This window comes from Dreissena polymorpha, chromosome 7 (assembly GCF_020536995.1).
Source record: "Dreissena polymorpha isolate Duluth1 chromosome 7, UMN_Dpol_1.0, whole genome shotgun sequence".
In the NCBI taxonomy this organism is placed as follows: Eukaryota; Metazoa; Mollusca; class Bivalvia; order Myida; family Dreissenidae; genus Dreissena; species Dreissena polymorpha.
In genome coordinates, this window is record NC_068361.1 from 31,210,363 (window position 1) to 31,233,121 (window position 22,759).

Sequence of the window (22,759 nt, forward strand, 5' to 3'; positions counted from 1 at the left end):
GCTTTTATGTATATTATGGCTATTCTTACCACACATATTGAAGTACGAATCAATTTGAATTGTTAAGCGCGACACATTGGGAATCTCTGCATCACGTAATTACATACACATTTGAAATATGCGTTGTTTGTTTTCAACAATTCTTATTACTATTAATTTATATAATTAATATTGTAAGTTCAAATTTTAAATAAGATTCAAAAGCTAATTTCTGTTTATATAATTATGCCACGTATATCCAAGTTCGTATGCAGAATGTTTTGTGTTTATATTAGTAACAACGACGGGTATGCACAACTTTGACACCACCATCGTGTGATTAAATTGACCGCCTGTACCATTATTGCTTTTTTTTTTCATGGCATTGAGCCAAAAAGTTCTAATAGAATTTTGGACCTGGCATCGCTGCTGAAATATAGCTCTTAGCAGTTTAAGCAGAGTGATGTTTTATGACACGCTATCTAGTTTATAAGTAAATGGCCTTAGTACCTTTATTAGGACATACTGATACATGGTTTAGATCAGCCATTTCTCTACAAAGAATGTAATTAAAAATTACATAGTACACGAGGTTAAACAATTTTAAATTAACATCTTCGATATGTCTGATGAGTTACATTTTAAATGCAATTTAAAATTGTTAAAGCTTGTGTACTATGCGAAGATCCAGCTGTTAGGTGACTCGAAAACTGGAAAAGTTATGGTCATAAAGACTGTACTCATTAGGCATATCGAATTAGTTTCACGTGTGTCTATCACATTTATACGAAATCATTATCATATTCCAAAGGGATAAGAACATGTTTCGGTACTTCGTTTTTAATTTACGTCAGTACATACATTTTTATTTATTGCCTGCTTACTATAACAGTTTTCCGCAGCGAATTCTGCATTTCTGATTCACTAAATAGAGTGTTTTGTATCTGGTAAAAAGTGTCGAGTGATCTGGAATGGAAGTGCCATTGTCTTTGAGATGATCGGGAAAACAAGTGTCCATGAAAATGTGGCATCCGACTCTTAAAACATTTGAATTTCCTCAAAAACGTTAGTAAACGAACATTTCAAATGTTGTAAAATTAATGGACATATTGATCTTTTATTTCGATTAGTTGGCACGTTCTTGCTTTATTTCCAAGCATTTTTATTTTGTTGAAATACGTACTGATCATCGAATTGATAATGATAATCGATGAAATTTTATCTTTTTTTTATTATAATCCATTGTTTTTCCACGATTTTTTTACTCCGCAATACGAAGTACTATACCATTAATCGACCAAAATATGTTAAGAGTCTGAAAACCTAATGAACAGAACATAAATGCAAAAAAGCTGAAGAACTCACCTCTCGCGCGTGGCTTTTGTTGTTATCTAGTATCGAAGTGCCATCTGTTATCAAAGTATTCGCATACACGGCGTGTTTCTTAAAGAGACCTTTTTCACGTTCTGATAATTTGAAAAGCTTGAAAAAAAAACATGTTTCAGATTCGCAAATGTTCGTTTTAGTTATGTTTTTTTTGCTAGGAAACAGTAATACTGAATATATGCAATTCTATAAAATCTGCATTATATGCATCTTAAGACGATTTACAAACCTTGAAAACTCGAAACGATTGTATAATTTTGAAAGTTCTGTTGTTATCGGCGTATTTGATGACATTACGCGGATTCCTTATATTAGGAATAAAATGCAAAGATGGAATTGCGGATGGCCTAGTATATTGAGAACTAGACTTTTACTCCAAGGTTCAGTGGATTCGAGCCCAGGTATGGATTCCATTTTTTCTTTCTTTAGTTATATTTTTATTTAATACTTGACCTCTTTTGTTCCAAATGTTTACATTTATCAATTCAAATAATTGAATAACAAACTTCAACACGTGCGAAAGTATGTTAAAAGGTCCCTTTATGGCTAACCCCTATCAAAGATTAACATCGACTGTGTGGTGACGCAATACTGGCTTCGCGATCCAAGTGATTTATAAACCACATTCAACTAACGCTTGATTAGTCATTGTCGGCTCGGGCACTACGGTACATACATGTACCCGGGTACTCTTAAGTACACTTACGTGTACCCCGGGTACGGTGAATATACTACGATGAACGTACCCGGGAATTTTAACGATAAATCGGTCGTTGTCGGCTCTTTTTTTAATTATTTATGTTCACATTTATGTCAATTTTGTGTTAAATGGCCTCTTTATTATCGGAACTCATACTCAAAAAACATGTTGATTCCGTTTTTTTTAAAGAGAAATTTGTTTAAGATAAACAATATCGTTTTACGTTAATCAGTAGCGTATTTTATGACATCGCATTTTAGGCGGGAATACAACTCGGGTACAGTCTAATATCGACCGGGTACGTTTAAGTATAATTACCGTACACAGGTTACATGTAAGTTTAATTAAGAGTAACTGTTCATCCTGTATACAATGTTTCCTCGTCCCATGTCTAAAAAGCCGTAGTATGTTTAACGCCACAATTCAGATATTCCTGCTTTATGATGCCAGCCAATTGTCGAGAGTTGTGCGTTGCGTGTCATTCTTCATCTACATTTTTATTCGAAAGACATTTTCTTTTCAACCAAGCTGCAGATTTTCATGAAACTGCACAGGAATGATCATTGAGTAATTTTGTTTCCAAATATTGATCAAATAGTTCCGATGCGCTGGGTATGTAGGTCGCTATAGCTACATGGTCAGTTGAAGCTTTCCAAAGTCAGTATGGTAAATTGTAGCTGTGTAATAATCAGTATAGTCAAGTTGCAGCCTGGCTATCATCATTATGGTCAGTTGTAGATTTGCTATCATCAGTATGGTCAGTTGTAGTCTTGCTATCATCAGTATGGTCAGTTGTAGTCTTGCTATCATCAGTATGGTCAGTTGTAGTCTTGCTATCATCACTATGGTCAGTTGTAGATTTGCTATCATCAGTATGGTCAGTTGAAGTCTTGCTATCATCAGTATGGTCAGTTGTAGTCTGCTATCTTCAGTATGGCCAATTGTAGTCTTTCTATCATCAGTATGGTCAGTTGTAGTCTTGCTATCATCAGTATACTGATGCCAGAAATGTTACAACTGACCATACTGAGGATAGCAGGCTACAAGTGACCATACTGATGATAGCAAAGCAACAACTGACCATACTGATGGTAAAAATCTACAACTGATCATACTTATTAAAGAAAAGCTACAACTGACCATACTGATGTTAGCCAATTGACAACTGACCATACTGATGATAACAAGTGTACAACTGACCATACTGATGATAGCAAGACTACAACTGACCATATTGATGATAGCAAGACTACAACTGACTATACTGGGGATAGCAAGACTACAACTGAATATACTGATGTCACCAAGATTACAAATGATCATACTGATGATAGCAAAGCTAAAACTGACAATACTGATTAAAGAAAGTCTACACCTGACCATGCTGGTGATAGCAAGTCTGCATCTAATCAAACTGATGACAGCCAGGCTGCAAATGACCGTACTGATGATAGCCAGGCTACAACTGACCATACCTATGAAAGGAAGACTTAAACTGGCCATACTGATAATAACAAAGCTACAACTGACCATACTGATGATAGCAAATATACAACTGCCCATACCGATAATAGCAATGTAACAACAGACCATACTAATGATATCAAGTTAGCAACTGACCATACTGATGATAGCAAGTTTGCAACTGACCATACTGATAACAGCCAGTCGGCAATTGACCATACTCATGATGGCAAGTCTACAACTGTATATACTGATGAAAGCAAGACTACAACTGACCATTCTGATGATAGCAATTCTACATCTGACCGTCCTGATGATAGAAAATCAACAACTGACCATATTGATGATAGCAAATATACCACTGACCATATTGATGAAAGCAAATCTACGACTGACAATACTAATGATAGCAAAGCTACAACTGATCATACTGAAGATAGCAAGTTTACAACTGACTATACTTATAGTAGCAAGTCAACAACTGATCATACTGATGGAAGTAAGTTTTCAACTGACCATACTGGTGATAGCAAGTCTACAACTGACCATACTGGTGATAGCAAGTCTACCACTGACCATACTGATGAAAGCAAGTATACAACTGACCATACTGTTGATAGGAAGTCTACATCTGACGATACTGATGATAGCAAGGCTACCACTGAACATACAGATAATAGCCAGGCTACTAATGACCATACTGATGATAACAAAGCTACAACTGACCATACTGATGAAAGCAAGACTACAACTGACCATACCGCTGATTGCAAGACTACAACTGATCATACTGATGATAGCAAAGCTACAACTGATCATACTGTTGATAGTAAGGCTACAACTGACCATACTGATGATAGCAAAGCTACAACTGACCATGCTGATGATAGCAAAACAAAAATGACGATACTGCTGATTGCAAGAATTAAACTGACCATACTGATGAAAGCAAAGCTACAAATGACTATACTGACGGTCGCAAATCTACAGCTGACCATACTGATGGTAGCAAATGTAGCCATGCTTCAACTGAAAATACTGATGATAGCATATCTCCATCTGACCATACTGGTGATAGAAAATCATTAAATGACCATGCTGATGATAGCAAGTCTACAACTGACCATACTGGTGATAGAGAGTATACAACTGACCATACTGGTGATAGGAAGTCTACATCTGACGATACTGATGATAGCCAGGCTACAACTGAACATACAGATAATAGTCAGGCTACTACTGACCATACTGATGATAGCTAGACTGCAACTAACCCTACGGATGATAGCTAGACTGCAACTGATCAAACTGATGATAACAAAGCTAAAACTGACCATACTGATGATAGCAAGACTACAACTGACCATACTGCTGATTGCAAGACCACAACTGATCATACTTATGATAGCAAAGCTACAACTGATAATACTGTTGAAAGTTATGCTACAACTAACCATATTGATGAAAGCAAAACTACAACTGACCATACTGATTATAGCAAAGCTACAACTGACCATACTGATGATAACAAGACTACAACTGACGATACTGCTGATTGCAAGACTTCAACTGACCATACTGATGATAGCAAAGCTAGAACCGATCATTCTGATGAAAGCAAAGCTACAAATGACCATACCGACCATACTGATGGTCCCAAATCTACAAATGACCATACTGATGGCAACAAATGCAGAACAGACACTACTTATGATAGCCATGCTTCAACTGTATATACTGATGAAAGCAAGACTGGAACTGATCATACTGATGATAGCAAGACTACAACTGACCAGTCTGGTGATAGTAAGTCAACAACTGACCATACTGATGATAGCAAGACTACAACCGATCATACTGATGAAAGCAAAGCTATAAATGACCATACTGATGGTCGCGAATCTACAACTGACCATACTGATGGCAACAAATGCAGAACAGACCTTACTAATGATAGCCATGATTCAACTGTATATACTGATGAAAGCAAAACTGGAACTGAAGATACTGATGATAGCAAGACTACAACTGACCATACTGATGATAGCAAATCTACAACTGACCATACTGATGGTAGCAAGACTACAATTGACCATACTGATGATAGCAATACTACAACTGACCATACTGATGATAAGAAGACTTCAACTGAACATAATGATGATAGCAAGACTACAACTGACCATACTGATGAATGCAAAGCTACAACTGACCATACTGATGGTAGCAAGACTACAACTGACCATAATGATGATATAAAGACTGCAACTGATCATACTGATGATAGCCAGGCTACAAATGACCATACTGATGAATGCAAAGCTACAACTGACCATACTGATGGTAGCAAGACTACAACTGACCATACTGATTATTACAAGACTACAACTGACCATACTGATGAAAGCAAAGCTACAACTGACCATACTGATGATAGAACGACTGCAACTGATCATATTGATGAAAGCCAGGTTACAAATGACCATACTGATGACCATACATTAGTAGATTTGCTGTCATCAATATGGTCAGTTGTAGATTTGCTATCATCAGTATGGTAAGTTGAAGATTTTTTTATCACCAGTATGGTCAATTGTAGACCTGCTATCACCAGTATGGTCATCAGCATGATCTTCCTCTACCTCGCCAGCAAGCGAAGCAGCCATTATAAGTATATTTTGGAATACTTTTTCGATGTTGTTGCAACAGGCACCGACAGTTATCAAAGTCTATTTAAATTTGAATTTTTAGAAATATCCTCGCGACGACAATATTTTACAATTGCTGAATGAGTTTATAATAAAGTATGTCGCTCGCTTTAAAGCCGTGTAATTATACTTACGTCACCTTGTATGTTAAAGCCCCAGTCACATATTACCACTGATGGAAAAGGCAGTCCTGGATCGCCCTGACCCCCCCGGATCAAGTACCGCGACGAACCGGGGCAAATCGTGGCCTTTTGGGATATTTGAGCGACGGCGGTCTTTCAAAGATGACACACGGCTTCCATACGGACCCAACCCGGCAACAACACGCCATCAACACGGCGCCCACGTGGATTTTCCTGGACAGTCACGGCAGAGACGCGGATAAAAATGGACCATCACAGCATTTACACAAACAATCCCGGACCTTCGCGACAACGACACGGATTAACACGGACACGGTTTACATACGCACCAAACCCGCGGTCCGTCTTATCAAAGATCGTACGACATTGTAAACTTACTATTGAATTTTGTAATTTTAAAATAAAAGTGATTATGATCTGTATGTTTCTAATATATTAGATATTTGACAGCTTATTTTGAAATGAATGGAAATGTTCAACAAAAGTAATTATATATTTGACGGTAACGTATATATGGCGCTTCAAAAATTGCATCGTAAGGTGAGAATGTCGTACGATGTTTGATAAGACGGGCCCCCGATCTGCGCAGGACCAAAAATAACTTGTATAAAAGCAGGTTGATTTACGGTGATTCGATTATTCAGAAATCAAATCTCGAAGGTGTAACCTTGTAAAGAACATTCACATATACATGTGTTTTTAAAACGTCAAAATGCCGCCTAAAATGAAGCGTATTGTCAAAGTGGGCCTTCCTGTACCCGAAAGATCGTCACGAGCAGCATCCACTATCGATGAACAACAGAAACAACAAGGAGAACCCATTTCGAGGTCCAGATCAAGATTGCCATTATATTTACAAATAGATAAACTTTAAAAATTGATAAACAACCATCAACACCACCCAAAGAAACTGACGCCTAAAGAAAGTACTGGTTTGACGATGCTTTTGAAGAGGATGGATATATACCGGTAGAGGATATTTGTTGGATTCGGTGGCATATCGATTTTCTCAGAAAAACATGCAAAAAATATCGATATTTTCACTGTTATTTTTCACTGTTTAAAACAGTGAAATGCCAGTTTATTTCACTGATATTTCTGTATAAATCACCGGAAAGCATAACATAAATAAGCATCCATTTAAGTTAATCTACATCACCGCGATTGTGTAATTTTTATTGCTTGTCATTTACCCGCAGGTCAATAGTTAATGGTTGTGGTGCAATCGTTTTCGTTCTTGGACACTGAATCCCTTCAATGAAATTTATTTACCTAAATATCTCATATTTGAACTTAAAATTCTTTTGGGAGTAATGGTCCAGACAACTGGGTAAAACAGCAACAATATGCTAACCCATTATTTTTCGAGGATCATAATTGAGAATTCCTGTGCTAGCCCCCAATCACAGTATGTTGGGGTATAATTATAATCAAACTTTGTTTTTCTTCTCAAAAGCTTGTCGTAGATTATAAGTTGATGAATATATCATCCAAGACTACAAGTTTTAGAAAGCCATTTATTTCATTTATTTTTATTGATAAACAAGGTTTTGTAACAATCTATACTATACATAGATAGCTTTAACAGCACAATGTGGCTCACCTGAAACTAATTGTTTCCTAGTGGTGTTAACTAATTTTTCATGAAGATCTAGAAAAAAAAGGCATTGTGAGTATGAACAAACTATTTGCGTCTATCCGATCTAGTTGAGTCTTGTTACCGAGATCCTACTTTTATTTATTTGAACATTCTGATCAACTGCCATGAAGATCAGGTAAAAAATGTAAGTTTTAACATGGATTTTAATGATTTTAGTTATTGATCAAATGCTTGAAAGCACATGACCAACTTTGGAACGTGACCTGTTAATCACTGAGACTAGACCTTGTGACCTAAATGTTAAATATGCTACTTTCATGCTTGACTTTGAAATCATTTAAAATAATGTTCTAACCAATTTACAAGTGGATCAGAGAGAGAATGTGACCACTAAAGTATTAACAGACCTTTTGTTATATTTGACCTAGTTCCCTAATTTTTGATAGAATATGAAACCAAAAAGAGGTGACTAGTTTCATAAGAATCTGGCAAAGAGGTGACACCCAAATTTAAACATTGTAAAATGATATCTTATGTGTTCACAATAAACTTTGGATAAAATACAACAAAGAGTGATAACAAAAGCTCACCTTGTCACATCATAACAAGTGAGCAAAATAACCAAAACTATGACATCATATAATTGCTCAATTACTTCCAATAACAATAAAATGCTACTTTTGAAACAAATACAATACCTTCCCTTTCTTACTACAGGCTGTTCTTAAACAAGATAGCCCTGTATCGCTCACCCAAAACTCCTTCTATAGTGTCAAAAACTTGTGTATGATTTGACTAAGTTGTAACCTAGCTTTAGCCTGCCAGGACCAACTTGCAAATTCAGCTTTTGATTTGATTAAGATGGACATTGTAAGCAGTTTTCATGAAAATCAGGAAGATAATGTGACCTGTAGAAAGGTAAAGGAAGTTTTCTATATTTTGACCTAATGACCTAGTTTTTGACAAACTACCAACTTTCAAACTGAAACTTTATTTCATCGAGATAACATTCAATTCTGTCCAATTTTCATGACGATCTGGAAGTGTTCGCTAACCTTTTCTGTGATTTGGTTTGTTGACCTAGTTTGGACCACAAATGACCTACTTTCAAACTTAACCTAGAATTGACAGAGATGAACATTTACCAACATAAGACAAACAAGGGCTGTTTGTAAAACATGCATGCCCCCCATATGGGCTGTCAGTTGTAGTGGTAGCCATTGTGTGAATACATTTTTTGTCACTGTGACCTTGACATTTAACCTAGTGACCTGAAAATCAATATCTGCCAGTAATGATCAATTTACCTATGAAGTTTCATGATCCTAGGCCTTGCTTTTCTTGAGTCATCATCAGGAAACCTTTTTACTGTTATGAGTCACTGTGACCTTGACCTTTGGCCAAGTGATCTGAAAATCAATAAGGGTTATATACCAGTCATGATCAATGTACCTATGAAGTTTAATGGTCCTAGGCGTAAGCATTTTTGAGATATCATCTGGATACTATTTTACTGCTTTGAATCACTTTGACCTTGAGCTTGGACCTAGTGACCTAAACATCAATAGGGGTAATCTGTAAGTCATGATCAATGTACCTATGAAGTTCCATGATCCTTGACGTAAGCATTCTTGAGTTATCATCTGGAAATCATTAAACTGTTTTGACTTACTGTGACCTTGACCTTTAACCTAATGACCTGAACATCAATAGGGGTCATCTGCGAGTCATGATCAATGTACCTAAAAAGTTTCATGATCATAGGCGTAAGCATTCTTGACTTATCATTTGGAAACCATTTTTCAAAGTTAAGTCACTGTGACCTTGACCTTTGACCTAGTGACCTGAAAATCATTAGGAGTCATCTGCGAGTCATGATCAATGTACCTATATAGTTTCATGATCCTAGGCATAAACGTTCTTGAGTTATCATCCTGAAACCATTTTACTATTTCGGGTCATCGTGACCTTGACCTTTGACATAGTGACATGAAATTAAATAGGGATCGTCTGCGAGTCATGATTAATGTATTTATGAAGTTTCATGATCCTAGGCATAAGCATTCTTGAGTTATCATCCGGAAACCATTTAACTATTTCGGGTCACCGTGACCTTGACTTTTGACCTAGTGACCTCAAAAGGGGTCATCTTCGAGTCATGATCAATGTATCTATGAAGTTTCATGATCCTAGGCATAAGCGTTCTGAGTTATCATCCGGAAAACATTTTACTATTTTGGGTCACCAGAACTTGACCTTTGACCTAGTGACCTGAAAATCAATAGGGTTCATCTGCGAATCATGATCAATGAACCTATGAAGTTTCATGATCCTAGGCATAAGCGTTTTTTAGTTTTTATCAGGAAACCATTTTACTATTTCAGGTCACCGTGACCTTGACCTTTGATATAGTGACCTGAAAATCAATAGGGGTCAACTGCGAATCATGATCAATCTACCTATCAAGTTTCATGATCCTAGGCATAAGCGTTCTTGAGTTATCATCCGGAAACCATTTTACTATTTCGGGTCACTGTGACCTTGACCTTTGACCTAGTGACCTGAAAATTAAGTGGGGTCATCTTCGAGTCATGATCAATGTACCTATATAGTTTCATGATCCTAGGCAAAAACGTTCTTGAGTTATCATCCTGAAACCATTCTACTATTTTGGGTCACTGTGACCTTGACCTTTGACATAGTGACTTGAAATTAAATAGGGATCATCTGCGAGTCATGATTAATGTATTTATGAAGTTTCATGATCCTAGGCATAAGGGTTCTTGAGTTATCATCCGGAAATCATTTAACTATTTCGGGTCACCGTGAACTTGACTTTTGACCTAGTGACCTCAAAAGGGGTCATATGCGAGTCATGATCAATGTATCTATGAAGTTTCATGATCCTAGGCATAAGCGTTCTAAGTTATCATCCGGAAACCATTTTACTATTTCGGGTCGCCGTGACCTTGACCTTGACCTAGTGACCTCAAAATAAATAGTGGTCATCTGCGAGTCATGATCAATGTACACATGAAGTTTCATGATCCTAGGAATACGTGTTCTTGAGTTTTTATCAGGAAACCATTTTACTATTTCAGGTCACCGTGACCTTGACCTTTGATATAGTGACCTGAAAATCAATAGGGGTCAACTGCAGGTCATGATCAAACTTCCTATCAAGTTTCATGATCCTAGGCATAAGCGTTCTTGAGTTATCATCCGGGAACCATTTTACTATTTCGGGTCACTATGACATTGACCTTTGACCTAGTGACCTGAAAATTAATAGGGGTCATCTTCGAGTCATGATCAATGTACCTATGAAGTTTCATGATCCTAGGCATAAGTGTTCTTGAGTTATCATCCGGAAACCATTTTACTATTTGTTGTTTTTTTGTTAAACGTCGTCAATTATTAATTGTATATAGATTTCTCTATAGTTTGAAAAACATTTAGGCAAATATTTCTCATGTAAGATAAAATGCAAATAATTAATAAAATATTCCCTTTTAATCTGTATGTTGGTTTATCGGTCAATAACAATATCACTTTGAACATTGAATTATTTAAAAGTTATAACAAACATTAAATGTTCTCCGAACAAATGACTCCGAACACATATAACAGATTGATAGGAAGATATGAACAAATCAAGGTTGCTAGGTTGCCCGCCTAGAAAGGTCCTGTTAGTATGGAAGTACTTGATATATAAATTTATTAGCCTGTCGGTGTTGTAAAGACATAAAAAAAATTATGAATGTCTCAAAGTGTAAAATTATTTTGCATTTAGTAAAAGAAAGGCAACATATAACCCTTAAGTGGCTGACGAGAACTTGTGGCGAAATACAACTAAAAAGAGGCATTATGATTCTTGAAAATAAAAGTAAACATCATTATATATGTATTTTCTGATCAAAAGTGTTATTTTTAGTGAATAGGGGAAATACATTTTCAAGAATAAACAATATAATTATAAATGTTTTGGCGAAGTGCATCATAGTATTATCATAGTACAGTTTTGGTCTATAAATCCCGTAACATTTTTTAAATTTCATAACACCTTGTTGCAAAAAAAAATCATGAAAAATAGAATTTTCAGAGTAATCTATTAAAATAAAATAAACAAGGGCTGTTTGTAAAACATGCATACCCCCCATATGGGCTCTCCGTTGTAGTGACAGCCATTGTGTGAATATGTTTTTGTCAATGTGACCTTGACCTTTGACCTAGTGACCTGAAAATCAATAGGGGTCATCTGGGAGTCATGATCAATGTACCAATGAAGTTTCGTGATCATAGGCCCAAGCGTTCTTGAGTTATCATCCGGAAAACCACCTGGTGGACGGAGCGACAGACCGACCGACCGACATGTGCAAAGCAATAAACCCCCTCTTTTTCGAAGGGGGGCATAAAAATGCTTTATATGACCTTAGATATTATTTTTGCAATCATTTTTTATCAATTACAAATGTTTAAAAAATTATTGTTTCATGCTACTCATGGTACCAGTTTTTTGTCAGAAAATTAATTACATTTTTTAAAAATGCATTACCCCTTGTTGCCAAAAAAATCATGAAAAATATAATTTTCAAAGATATCCTTTTAAACAAAAAGAAAATGCCTCCTTAAACCTTAAATATTATTCCTTCAAGCATTATACATCAATAATTTATGTTTGAAAAAATCATTGGTTCATGCTAAATACTGTTTGATATACTGTAAATAATGTAACTACACATCAAAGTAGTGGGTCCATCAAACTATTGCAACCGAAACACCTGGTGTGCCAAGGCACCAGCCGAAGTCAAATGCCTTCTGACGTAGTGCATTTTGCTATTTATATTTGTATGCATTTGTATGTGTTTGAAAAAATGTATAATCTTTAATGACATCATCTGACCATGCATGTCCTAGACTTCAAAATCCAGGCCCTGGTCTGACACATTGGTAACATCAACGTTAAACTGTTACTAGGCTTCTGAATTTAATTAGCCAGGTCACAGGAAAAGGGCAGTCTAATCAGTATACAATTTACCCTTTGCATGCTGGGAAATTTGTCGTCTGGTAAAATGTCGTCTGCTGAATTTCTAAAATTAGCATTTTCTTCGATTTTTTTTCAAAGAATACTATCAGAATTGCAAAATTTTTGGATCCTGATGAGACGCCACGTTCTGTGGCGTCTCATCTGGATCCAAACTGTTTGCAAAGGCCTTTAAATTCGGTACTCGCACTGAAAGGGTTAAACTATTTGTCATTGTCAGAAAACCGCTCTTAAGCAAACAGCTTTCAAGCAACTGCAGGCTGAACTGGATCTAAACTGGCCACAATCGCCTCAATGTCTCTTTTACTGGGATATGGTTTATTTAACTTTAAAGGGATCTTTTCACGTTTTGGTAAATTGACAAAAATTGAAAAAAGTTGTATCAGATTTACAAATTTTCGTTTTAGTTATGTTATTTTTAGGAAACAGTATTACTGAACATTTACCATGGTCTAGTATAGCCATTATTTGCATCTTTTAACGATTCAAAAATTATAAAGCGTTGCAAGTGAAACGATTGAATAATTTGGAGAGTTATGTTGTTGTTGTTTCATTGTGTGAAACTACGAAGATTGCTCATACTAGGTATAAAATACGACAACCATTATACTTGGCAGAATAGTCGAGCAGGCTAATGCGTTTTTACTCCAGGACTAAGGGGTTCACTGGTTCGAGCCCTGCTGCGGAATACTTTTTTTTAAAGAATTTTATTCTGGATTTTTAACTGGAGCTTTTAATATCCAATGTTTACATTTATCAATATATAGCATTTAATGACTTACTTCAAAACATGTCAAAATCTGTGAAAAGGCCCCTTTTAACATAATATCTACTCCTATAAATATGAGGTCAATATACATGGACTAAACGGTATATTACGTTTAATTATTTGGACTGTAATGACATCAACTACTTAAAGGGGCCTTTTCACAGATTTTGGCATTTTTTTAACTTATTCATTAAATGCTTCATATTGATAAATGTAAACATTGGATCGTAAAAGTTCCAGTAAAAAATCATGAAAAAAAATTAAAAAAAGGAAAAGAACATTGCCCGAAGCAGGTTTCGAACCAGTGACCCCTGGAGTCCTGCCGGAGTCCTGAAGTAAAAACGCTTTAGCCTACTGAGCTATTCCGCCGAGTGCACATGCTTGACGTATTTTATACCTTATATAAGCAATCTTCGTAGTTTCACAAAATTTAACGACAAAAACAGAACTCTCCAAATTATTCAATCGTTTCGCGTTGCAACGCTTTATAATTTTTAGGTTTTAAAATCGTCAAAAGATGCATATAATGGCTATATTAGAGCATGGTTAATGTTCAGTATTACTGTTTCCTCACAAATATCATAACTAAAACGAAAACTTACGAATCTGAAACAACTTTTTTCAATTTTGTCAATTTACCAAAGCGTGAAAAGATCCCTTTAAATAGAAAGAAGAATTCACACTTACCAGTAATTTAAGTAAAGAGTTTGTATTCAATGTTGTATTTCAGGACAGCTTGGTGATATGCAAATCCCATATGACATGTTGATATCGGGTATCATAGCCATTCAATAAGTCGCAAAATGCTTAAACAAAATTTATAAAGCAAAATGTGACTTTAATTGATAACTAAAAATACCAGTATCATCAGTATGCCAGTTTTGCTTTGTCAAACTGTCGAGATCCAGAAAGTGCTTCATTCACATTGAATATATCCTTAGAATTCCATTAATTGTTGCATTACTAAATAGCGAAACAAGCCGATTCAAGCTGTAAGAAAGTTTTGACACGAGTGTTATCAAGTCTCTCATGGGCGAAGCCATAGAAAGTGATCCATTCACACCGAATATATCCTTCGAATTCCATCCTTTGTTGTCATTAGCGGAGATTTAGTGAATAAATAATTCATATATCATAAATGACAGCTTCTAAATAGCGAAACAAGCCAATTTATGCAGTAAGAAAGTTTTGACTCGAGACTCTCATGGGGGCGGCCATTGTTGAATGTTGAAACAGGAACGACAACTCTGCTAGGAGAATGTTATCAATGACGAGCAATCTCTTACGCAGTGGCGAATGCAAAAGGGAAGTAATTGAAAAATCAAGTTATCTCAATCGGACTGGCTCGGTCTTTTACATAGGTTGCCATTGTGATTTTTTTTTCTATGATTATCAAACCTTGGTCGATGCTGATCCAGCATCGTCAAAAAGAAGACGTCCCTAGTCCTTTCAGGGAAAAATGAGGCCATCGTGGCCAATTGGCTCATTGAGAACCCTGTACTAAACAAGCAATGAATTGCTGCAGAATTCAACCCAAATGAATTTGTAGTCAGCGTCGACAAAGGCCATGAGGATTATGGATTGCTGATAATTGTAAAACAAGGAGCTACCACGCCGAGGACAATGTACGGCGATGTGTTTCCCATCCAATACAACCACATAGTAATGCAACTGATTTAGGTCGCCGAACTGCTTGACGATGCTCTTATACTCAGCTGGCTTGTCAGGACAGTGCAATTGTTCCTCAGCAAATTCAACAAATACACATCGCAGACCTGTATGATGATCTTGGAGATATTGCTGTGTGCGACCCAAAAGCCATACATCAGACAGTGGTAACTGACCCCGATGAAAGGTACCGTAATGTTTTGCAAACTTAATGCAAGCTGCCAGATGCTTCCTGCAGTTTATTTTCTTCGGTTTGATTCTTTGCTCAATACGTGTCAGGATCTTTTGGTATATCTGATAGCCCATGTGCAGGATATTAAAGAAGCCTATCATTTAAAATTGTTCTTGAGTTCGCCCATCAGTCGTACGCAATCAACCAAGCCTGGTCGACTGGCAGCCATTATCTTACCCAGATGGTTCTTTTATTCGTTATATCTACTGGTTTGGATAAATATTTTTTGCGGCTTTCCTATTTCTCTGTCATTACTTCGCTTTAGCAGTCAGGACACTGTTTTAAACCTGAGCTTTTTGCAGTTGAAGCTGGCATCTCATCAGCATCAGCTTGTCCTCAGTCGTCATCTCATCGACTTTGTTGCATAGGCGGTAGCACGGGAGGCAACCGTACAAATGCCGTCACGGTCCTTCAAGGACATGGGTCTGAAATGTGTTCCCGGACTGTCAAGGACGCAAACGGACAACCAAGGCTTGAAGAAGGTTTTCCCCGGTCCCTAAACCGCTGTCCTTGGACTCCACACGGCAGTTACACGGACCATCCCGGATAGTGCTGTCATTCCGGATTGCCACGGATCAAAACGGCATTTTTAAACTTAACACAACTGCCGTGTTTGCCTTCCGTAGCGCCAAGGACATTCCAGGACGTCCAAGGACCTACACGGATCGACACGGAGCTACACGGCGGCTACACGATTGAACCGGGTTGATCCGGCAGCTGTATGGGACTGGTGCTTTAAACCTAACAAAGGCATTTTCTATTCCTTTATTCTAAAGCTCCTTTTGCCCATGTAATTACGCGAACACATTAAAGTGTAAAAAACCGCAGTGTCCAATTCATATCATTTACAAATCGTGATAACGTGGGCACTAAAGAACAGTATTATATCCAATTAGAGAAGTAAAAACTATATGCAATATAACAGCATCGAAACGAACAGTGTAATTAGTGGTACCAATCTTGTTTCGTGTCATTGTAATAAAAACAGTTGTGATATTTATGACACTTTGCCACAACTCCGGTTAAGCACTTAAAATGTGAACAGTAAACTTCAAATAGATAACTGCCAACAATAACGCAATAATTACTTTTCAGACATGTCTTCTGTTTAGTCTGTTTATGCGAGACTAAAACAGTATACACTTATTTACAGCAGAGCAAAATACTTTAAGTCAATAATGGACAGACTCACATTCCAATTTATTTTCTTCAGTGCGTTTTCAGATTGAAAAATAACATTTTATCGAATGGACCTCTGATTGATAAAAATACCAGAAGATATACACTATTATTTGATGCTTTACGATGATTTATACTAAATATCAGTGAATTAAAACTGATATTTCACTGTGTCAAACATTGAACAATAACAGCGAAAATTCTCGATAATTTTCATATTGGTTAAATTATGAGTTTATTTTCAGGTCGTCCCTGCGTCTTCACGACGTCATTCAGTATCGACCTGTGACAAGTTTCATTGTTTTACCGAATCCATTTATAGATATCTTTGGTTTCCCCAGTGTGACCCCTAATCGAAGCTCGATTGGTCAGTGTCGGCTCGGGTACTACTTACATGTACCCCGGGTACACTTAACTATCCTTACATGTTTCCCGGGTACGGAAAATATACTAAAACGTACCCGGGAGTATTAAAGCTAAATAGGTCGTTGTCGGCTATTTTTTTTAAATTAATTATGTTAATATTTATGTCAATTCTCTTTTTTTAATGGCCTTTATATTATCGACACTCATACTCAAAAAGCATGTTGATGCAGTTTGAAAAAAAAGAAGTTTGTTTCGTAATTACTATAATCGGTAGTGCGTTTCACGACATCGGATTTTGGGCGGGAATAAAACTCGGGTACAGTCTAATATCGGCCGGGTACGTTTAAGTATATTTACCGTACTCGGGGTACATGTAAGAAGTACCCGAGCCGACAATGACCAAACGAGCCTGATGCTAGGCAATTTTACCAAGGGTGACTAACTCTGAATTAATGTTTGTAAAATCAAACGGATTAGCTTCCTTTAAAAAGACATGTAATAATATAGCGGGGCGCCCAACGGGGAATTATATTTTCCAGAATGGCAATAATAAAAAATAATAATCGTTTGCAAGCATAAAATAAAAAGAAAATGTGTTGGCTTTGGTGAAATATCGATTTAAATTCACGAGTGATCATAGAACAAATATATTTTCACTCGTGCCTGCGCCACTCGTGAAAATATCATTTTCTATGATCTCTCGTGAATTAAAATTGATATTCCACCAAAACCAACTAACCAATCATTTATTTTTATTTTTTTAGCATTTGTAGAACAAGACTCAAAATATCATAATTTACCTCTAAAATATCTAAAATAAACGACAACTGAAAACACTACCAACATTTACAAAATTAATGTTTTGCAATGTGGTATTGCGGGCATATCGTTCAAACTCGTGAAAAGGTTTCACTACAACAAAAACTCTCACAAACTAACACATGTTTAGTCTTTAGAGACAGTTGTACAATAACATGGACAAGATACGAGAAACATGGTCGTCAAGCAAACGGCCAAGCGGCTTTTCCCATCGACGACGTCCTCTTGCCGCCGTTCTTGTGCGGATCAAACTTGATCTCCGACTGGTACTTCACGTTGGCGTGGTGGGAATGGTCCACGTAACCGTTCATCCAGTGCGTCGACCGCGGCGGTGACATCACGCGACGGTTGCGGCCCTTCTGGCGCGGCGTATGCTCGAGCAGTTTGAGCCTCTCCTCGAGGGACGAGAGCCGATGCTCGCCGACTTTCTGCTGCTCCTCGAGGGACTCTATCTGGTCTTTCTGCCGCTCCTTTTCTTCGACAAGTGTCGAGATTTGCTCCTGCTGGATGTTTCGTTCGATGATTCCTGGGATGCGAAAACACACGTGTATTTATATCGGATCCATTAATTGAACAGAATGCATTAGTAATAAATTATAACTCATTATATTTGCATTCGTACCACCGGTAGTTTTAAAATATACACGTATGATCTAAAATATATTTTCAGGAGTTAATATTAATTTGTTTTATAATTTATACATTCAGTTTTGCATGCAAGTTAAGAAGTAAAATTTGAAGGATCACATGTACATGTACATTAAGTTAAGTTTGTAACAATTAACAGCACAATTCGTTGGCTCTACGCTATAAAGCTCAATCAACGGATTTTAAAAGCAAGCACACATTTAAAACCGCGTATAGTATCACCAACATACCTTACTCATCACATTGTACTTCCTTGTCTGCATGCTAGATTAAAACATTTCATTTTATATAAAAAGTCTCTCCTTGACATCACGACTTAAGTATAACAAGAACGACCAACAAACTATTGAATACCTTCATCTTGTAACTCCACTAGCTTATCAATCTTCTCCCTCTGTTCGTGATTCTCCTCTTCAATCTCTTTTAGTTTGAGCAGCTGCGTGTTCAGTTCCGCCTCCTTCTCCTCCAGCGCGCGCTTGTGGTCGTCAAGGCGACGCTCCATCGCCTGCAGCTCCACCGTCTTCTGCTGCAGTTCGCCCTTCTTCGCCCGCCCCATCTCGCTGTTCTCCTATTTATGTACAACAGGTATAGATTTAGTAAATAATACGTAGATAAAACACATAGAAAGAACACGCTTGTGGTAGTCAATGCGCCGCTCCAGATATCTCCACAGTCTTCTGCGACAGGTCGCTCATCTTAACGAGTCCCATCTCTTTGGTATTCTAGGTGTGGACAGCATGTTTGAATTATATGAGCCTCGTTCAGAGATAACAGAGCTTTATGCTTGTGCGAACGGTGCCGTCCCAGATAGGCATGTGCAGTTCGCATTTACTAATCATAACAATACTTTCAGTCTGACTGAGTTTTCGTTTAGGAGAGACTTCCTTAAAACAAAAAATTCCATAACATCAAAACAGAACAGCACATATTTGTATTACACATAAACTTTACAGTTTCTAGTGTTAAACAAAAATAATAATACGAAATACGTGAATATAGTGGGTGGATTTAGCAGAAATGTTATCAATAGTAATGGATGAACATTACAGATAATTGAACAAAACTCGTTTTAAATTGCATGTTAACAGTGTATATCGCTACATATGGATACTTTTTAATGCATAAATTTATACATCCGTAAGTGTCGTCACTGATTAGCCTGTGCGGAATACTTATCTGGGTAGGCATTTTAGGAATTTTTTTGGAGTACTAGTGCATATAGCGGATTAAAATATTGCAATTGTGGTCGTCAAGTCGGCGTTAAATCGCTTGCAACACCACTGTCTTCTTCTGCAACTCGCTCTTCTCCACCCGCCGGACCCTCTTCTCAGAACAGCAAATAACAAACACGTATGTAATATTTTTGACATGGCGTTCACACCGTGAATAAGCTATTGTTCCTGTTATATATAATGGACAATTGAAAAGGTAAAACAAACCTTGAGTTTCTTGTTATCGAGCTGCAGCTGAATTATTTTCTGTTGGAAAGCGTTCAGTTTCTCAATGAGAGACTTGTTCGTCTTTCGCAGTCGTTCATTTTCGTCCTTTATCTTCTGTAGCTCTTCCTCCGACGTCGGGACGCTACTCGTCTGCTTAGATATCTTCTTAAACAGATCCGCGATGGTGGGAGCAATCCGAACCAGTTCCTGTTCCAGAACCTTCATGTCCATGGGACATTCCGCTGTCGGTTGCCGGACGTTCGGTTCGCCGTCCGCCGTGCTGGGACTACCCGCATCGGCGCCCATTTGCGCACCGAACTCATCCGACGACTCCGTGTTAAACGATGCGAGCGACATTTCGCTCTGAGTGGCGATTCTCGAGCCAATAAAGTTCTCTCCAATTCGACTATCCACAAACAACGCCTGAGGGGTAACGCTGGCGGACGAATCGCCGCTGCTTGGATCTCGAGTCGGCGGAGCAGGTGCGGCCAAGGGAGCGGGTATAACTGCGGCGGTCGATGCAGCAGGTACCAGTGCTGGTGCATTTTGTGAGACTGAGACCAGCGGGGCAACGGTGGCAACAGGCGCCGTTCCCATGATGCTGCGGGGATTCTCTTCCGGTCTTACGTTCCGGACGGGAACGACGCGTCTGTGTTTCTCGCCCGTCTCACTGTTGATGGTTCCGCTGCTCTGAAACATAACGCGCTTGTCATACAAGTGTTGAATTATTAAACACGAGGCGTGTGTACACAGTTGTTGAGAATAATGGATTTATATGGGGCTTAAAATGTGTACTTTTAAATAGTCACTGCATGGGCTTAATAAACAATACATACAGCGACTATATGACCGCTCATCAAAATTCATATATGTTTTTCCGAAAAGTATTTTCCGATTTGAGTCATAACTCAAAGAAGAGAAAGAAATGTCATTTGCAAAATTTAAGGGAAAAGATTAACAACATACCGTTGCGGTAGAAGGTCTCGAATCGGCCTCTGAAATATTAATCATACTTAAATATAATATGTTTAATAAATTACAATTATATATACCAGTTTATTACACTTGATGCAGTTAACAAGCGTCCACTCACAATGAGTATATATTAATACATGTAATAATCTTAATACAAATTCCACTGAAAAATATCAATACTCAACGGAAACCAAAATACAAGTTGTGAACAACCGTGTGGCGTTGGCTTTGCATACTCTTCTATATTTATGTAAAACGCCCCGACACGCCCTTTAAACAATTCCACGTGACACGATTCATTAAATTAAATAGTATTCATATCGGCACAAAATTTAACTGAACAACAATGTGAGAACTTGTGTATATACATGTGTATCTATGAATAAGAGCAAATGTTGGACAAATGGCCTAATCACATGACATGGATCTTGTTATGGTGGGGGCCGAAAGTGCAATATCCAAGGTCGAAAATCTATATTCCAAAAATCCATATCCCGAATAAAGTCAAAGAAAAGTTGCTCTGTCGTGTCGGTATGACCTCCCGACCAGGTTTACACAGTTAATTATCTCTTTATATGGTCATTGCGAGACATAAGACAACACAGAAAAACAGAAAATCTGTGTATTCCAGCAAGAAATACCGATTTTTTGATAAAAAGTCATTACAAATAAAATGATAATCCACTTACGGGGCTGGCTATTATTTGCTGCGTTACCGGAGCGTGCGGGCGGATTGTCGTTACTGACCACGGGAATGTTAAGCGCCTGGATGACCCGACTGTAGCGGTTGTCCGGATGCAGGCTGATAAACCGGATCATAGCCTCATAGGCCCGATTTCCGGTCTGTAAAATTGCGTTCAGGAACTTCTCAGCTGGAAAATACAAAATCAGAAAGACTTGTATGAACATCTTTTAATAATGGTATATTATTATATTATTATTCCATAACATTATTCTAATTAAGAATTGAATAAAGGAAAATATATACATATTTAAAGTTAAAAGCATACTTAAAAAAAAAGACCCGATAGTTTGCTTGTAAGATATAAAGAAACATTCACAATAATTACAAAGTTCCACTATGAGCATAAAATAACTTAGAAATATAAATAAGTAATTGAATCAGTTAAACATTAAGTTAAAGTAAATAACGCACAACCGACCTTTCATACTAGCAGTATTGGGGATCACATTCAGGATCTCAGAACGCATATTTGGCGCAAACACGCCGTCTGCTATGAGCTGGTGCACAAAGCTGTCAACCGGAAGTTCCTGTTTCAGTAGGTTCCAGTTCCGGCGAAGTCGACGCTCGTTCTCGGAGTCCATGGCGATGTTAACCGTTTGTAAAATATAGCGGTCGACACAAATATGCTATGGTTCTTATAAGTGGTTCGCAATAACGATACGTTTTGTTCTCATGTTTGTATTTTAATGTGTACAGTAAAACCGTGAACCAAATCTCTCAAACGTTTTAACGATTTAAGTATATAAAAATCCGTCTACCAATACAACTGTCAATCAGTAAAATGGTTATTGTTGTACTTGGCAAATTTGTTAACACACATCTACTGATGTTATGTTTTAATTAAAAGTTTATGCTTTTAACTGATTAGAACTATGATTGACGTAGTAGCGTTGGT

At 37.3% G+C, this 22,759-nt stretch overlaps 2 protein-coding genes across 2 annotated transcripts; one reads left to right on the top strand and one right to left on the bottom strand.

The window, feature by feature from the left end:
• Positions 1–4,618: 4,618 nt before the first annotated feature.
• Positions 4,619–6,622, top strand: LOC127839591 (dentin sialophosphoprotein-like). The gene is made up of 3 exons (XM_052367981.1): positions 4,619–4,761; positions 5,028–6,056; positions 6,391–6,622. The coding sequence occupies exons 1-3, from the start codon at positions 4,619–4,621 to the stop codon at positions 6,620–6,622; spliced, it is 1,404 nt and encodes a 467-aa protein (XP_052223941.1).
• Positions 6,623–17,183: 10,561 nt separating this feature from the next.
• On the bottom strand, positions 17,184–22,473 carry LOC127838963 (uncharacterized). The gene is made up of 6 exons (XM_052367100.1): positions 22,283–22,473; positions 21,809–21,991; positions 21,111–21,139; positions 20,145–20,834; positions 19,060–19,273; positions 17,184–18,583 (listed from the first exon to the last, which is right to left on the bottom strand). The coding sequence occupies exons 1-6, from the start codon at positions 22,443–22,445 to the stop codon at positions 18,240–18,242; spliced, it is 1,623 nt and encodes a 540-aa protein (XP_052223060.1). The 5' UTR covers positions 22,446–22,473; the 3' UTR covers positions 17,184–18,239.
• Positions 22,474–22,759: the final 286 nt, after the last annotated feature.

Bases quoted from the DNA above. Each gene is read 5' to 3' on its own strand.
- LOC127838963 (XM_052367100.1), bottom strand. From the start codon at position 22,445: ATGGACTCCGAGAACGAGCGTCGACTTCGCCGGAACTGGAACCTACTG. The intron at 21,140-21,808 runs GTAAGTGGATTA...TTAATATTTCAG, and splicing joins AGCAAATAATAGCCAGCCCC to AGGCCGATTCGAGACCTTCT. The intron at 18,584-19,059 runs GTATTCAATAGT...TTCGCATCCCAG, and splicing joins AGTGGAGTTACAAGATGAAG to GAATCATCGAACGAAACATC.
- LOC127839591 (XM_052367981.1), top strand. From the start codon at position 4,619: ATGACCATGCTGATGATAGCAAGTCTACAACTGACCATACTGGTGATA. The intron at 4,762-5,027 runs GCTACTACTGAC...TACTGATTATAG, and splicing joins AACATACAGATAATAGTCAG to CAAAGCTACAACTGACCATA. The intron at 6,057-6,390 runs GTCAGTTGTAGA...TGTATGTTAAAG, and splicing joins GATTTGCTGTCATCAATATG to CCCCAGTCACATATTACCAC.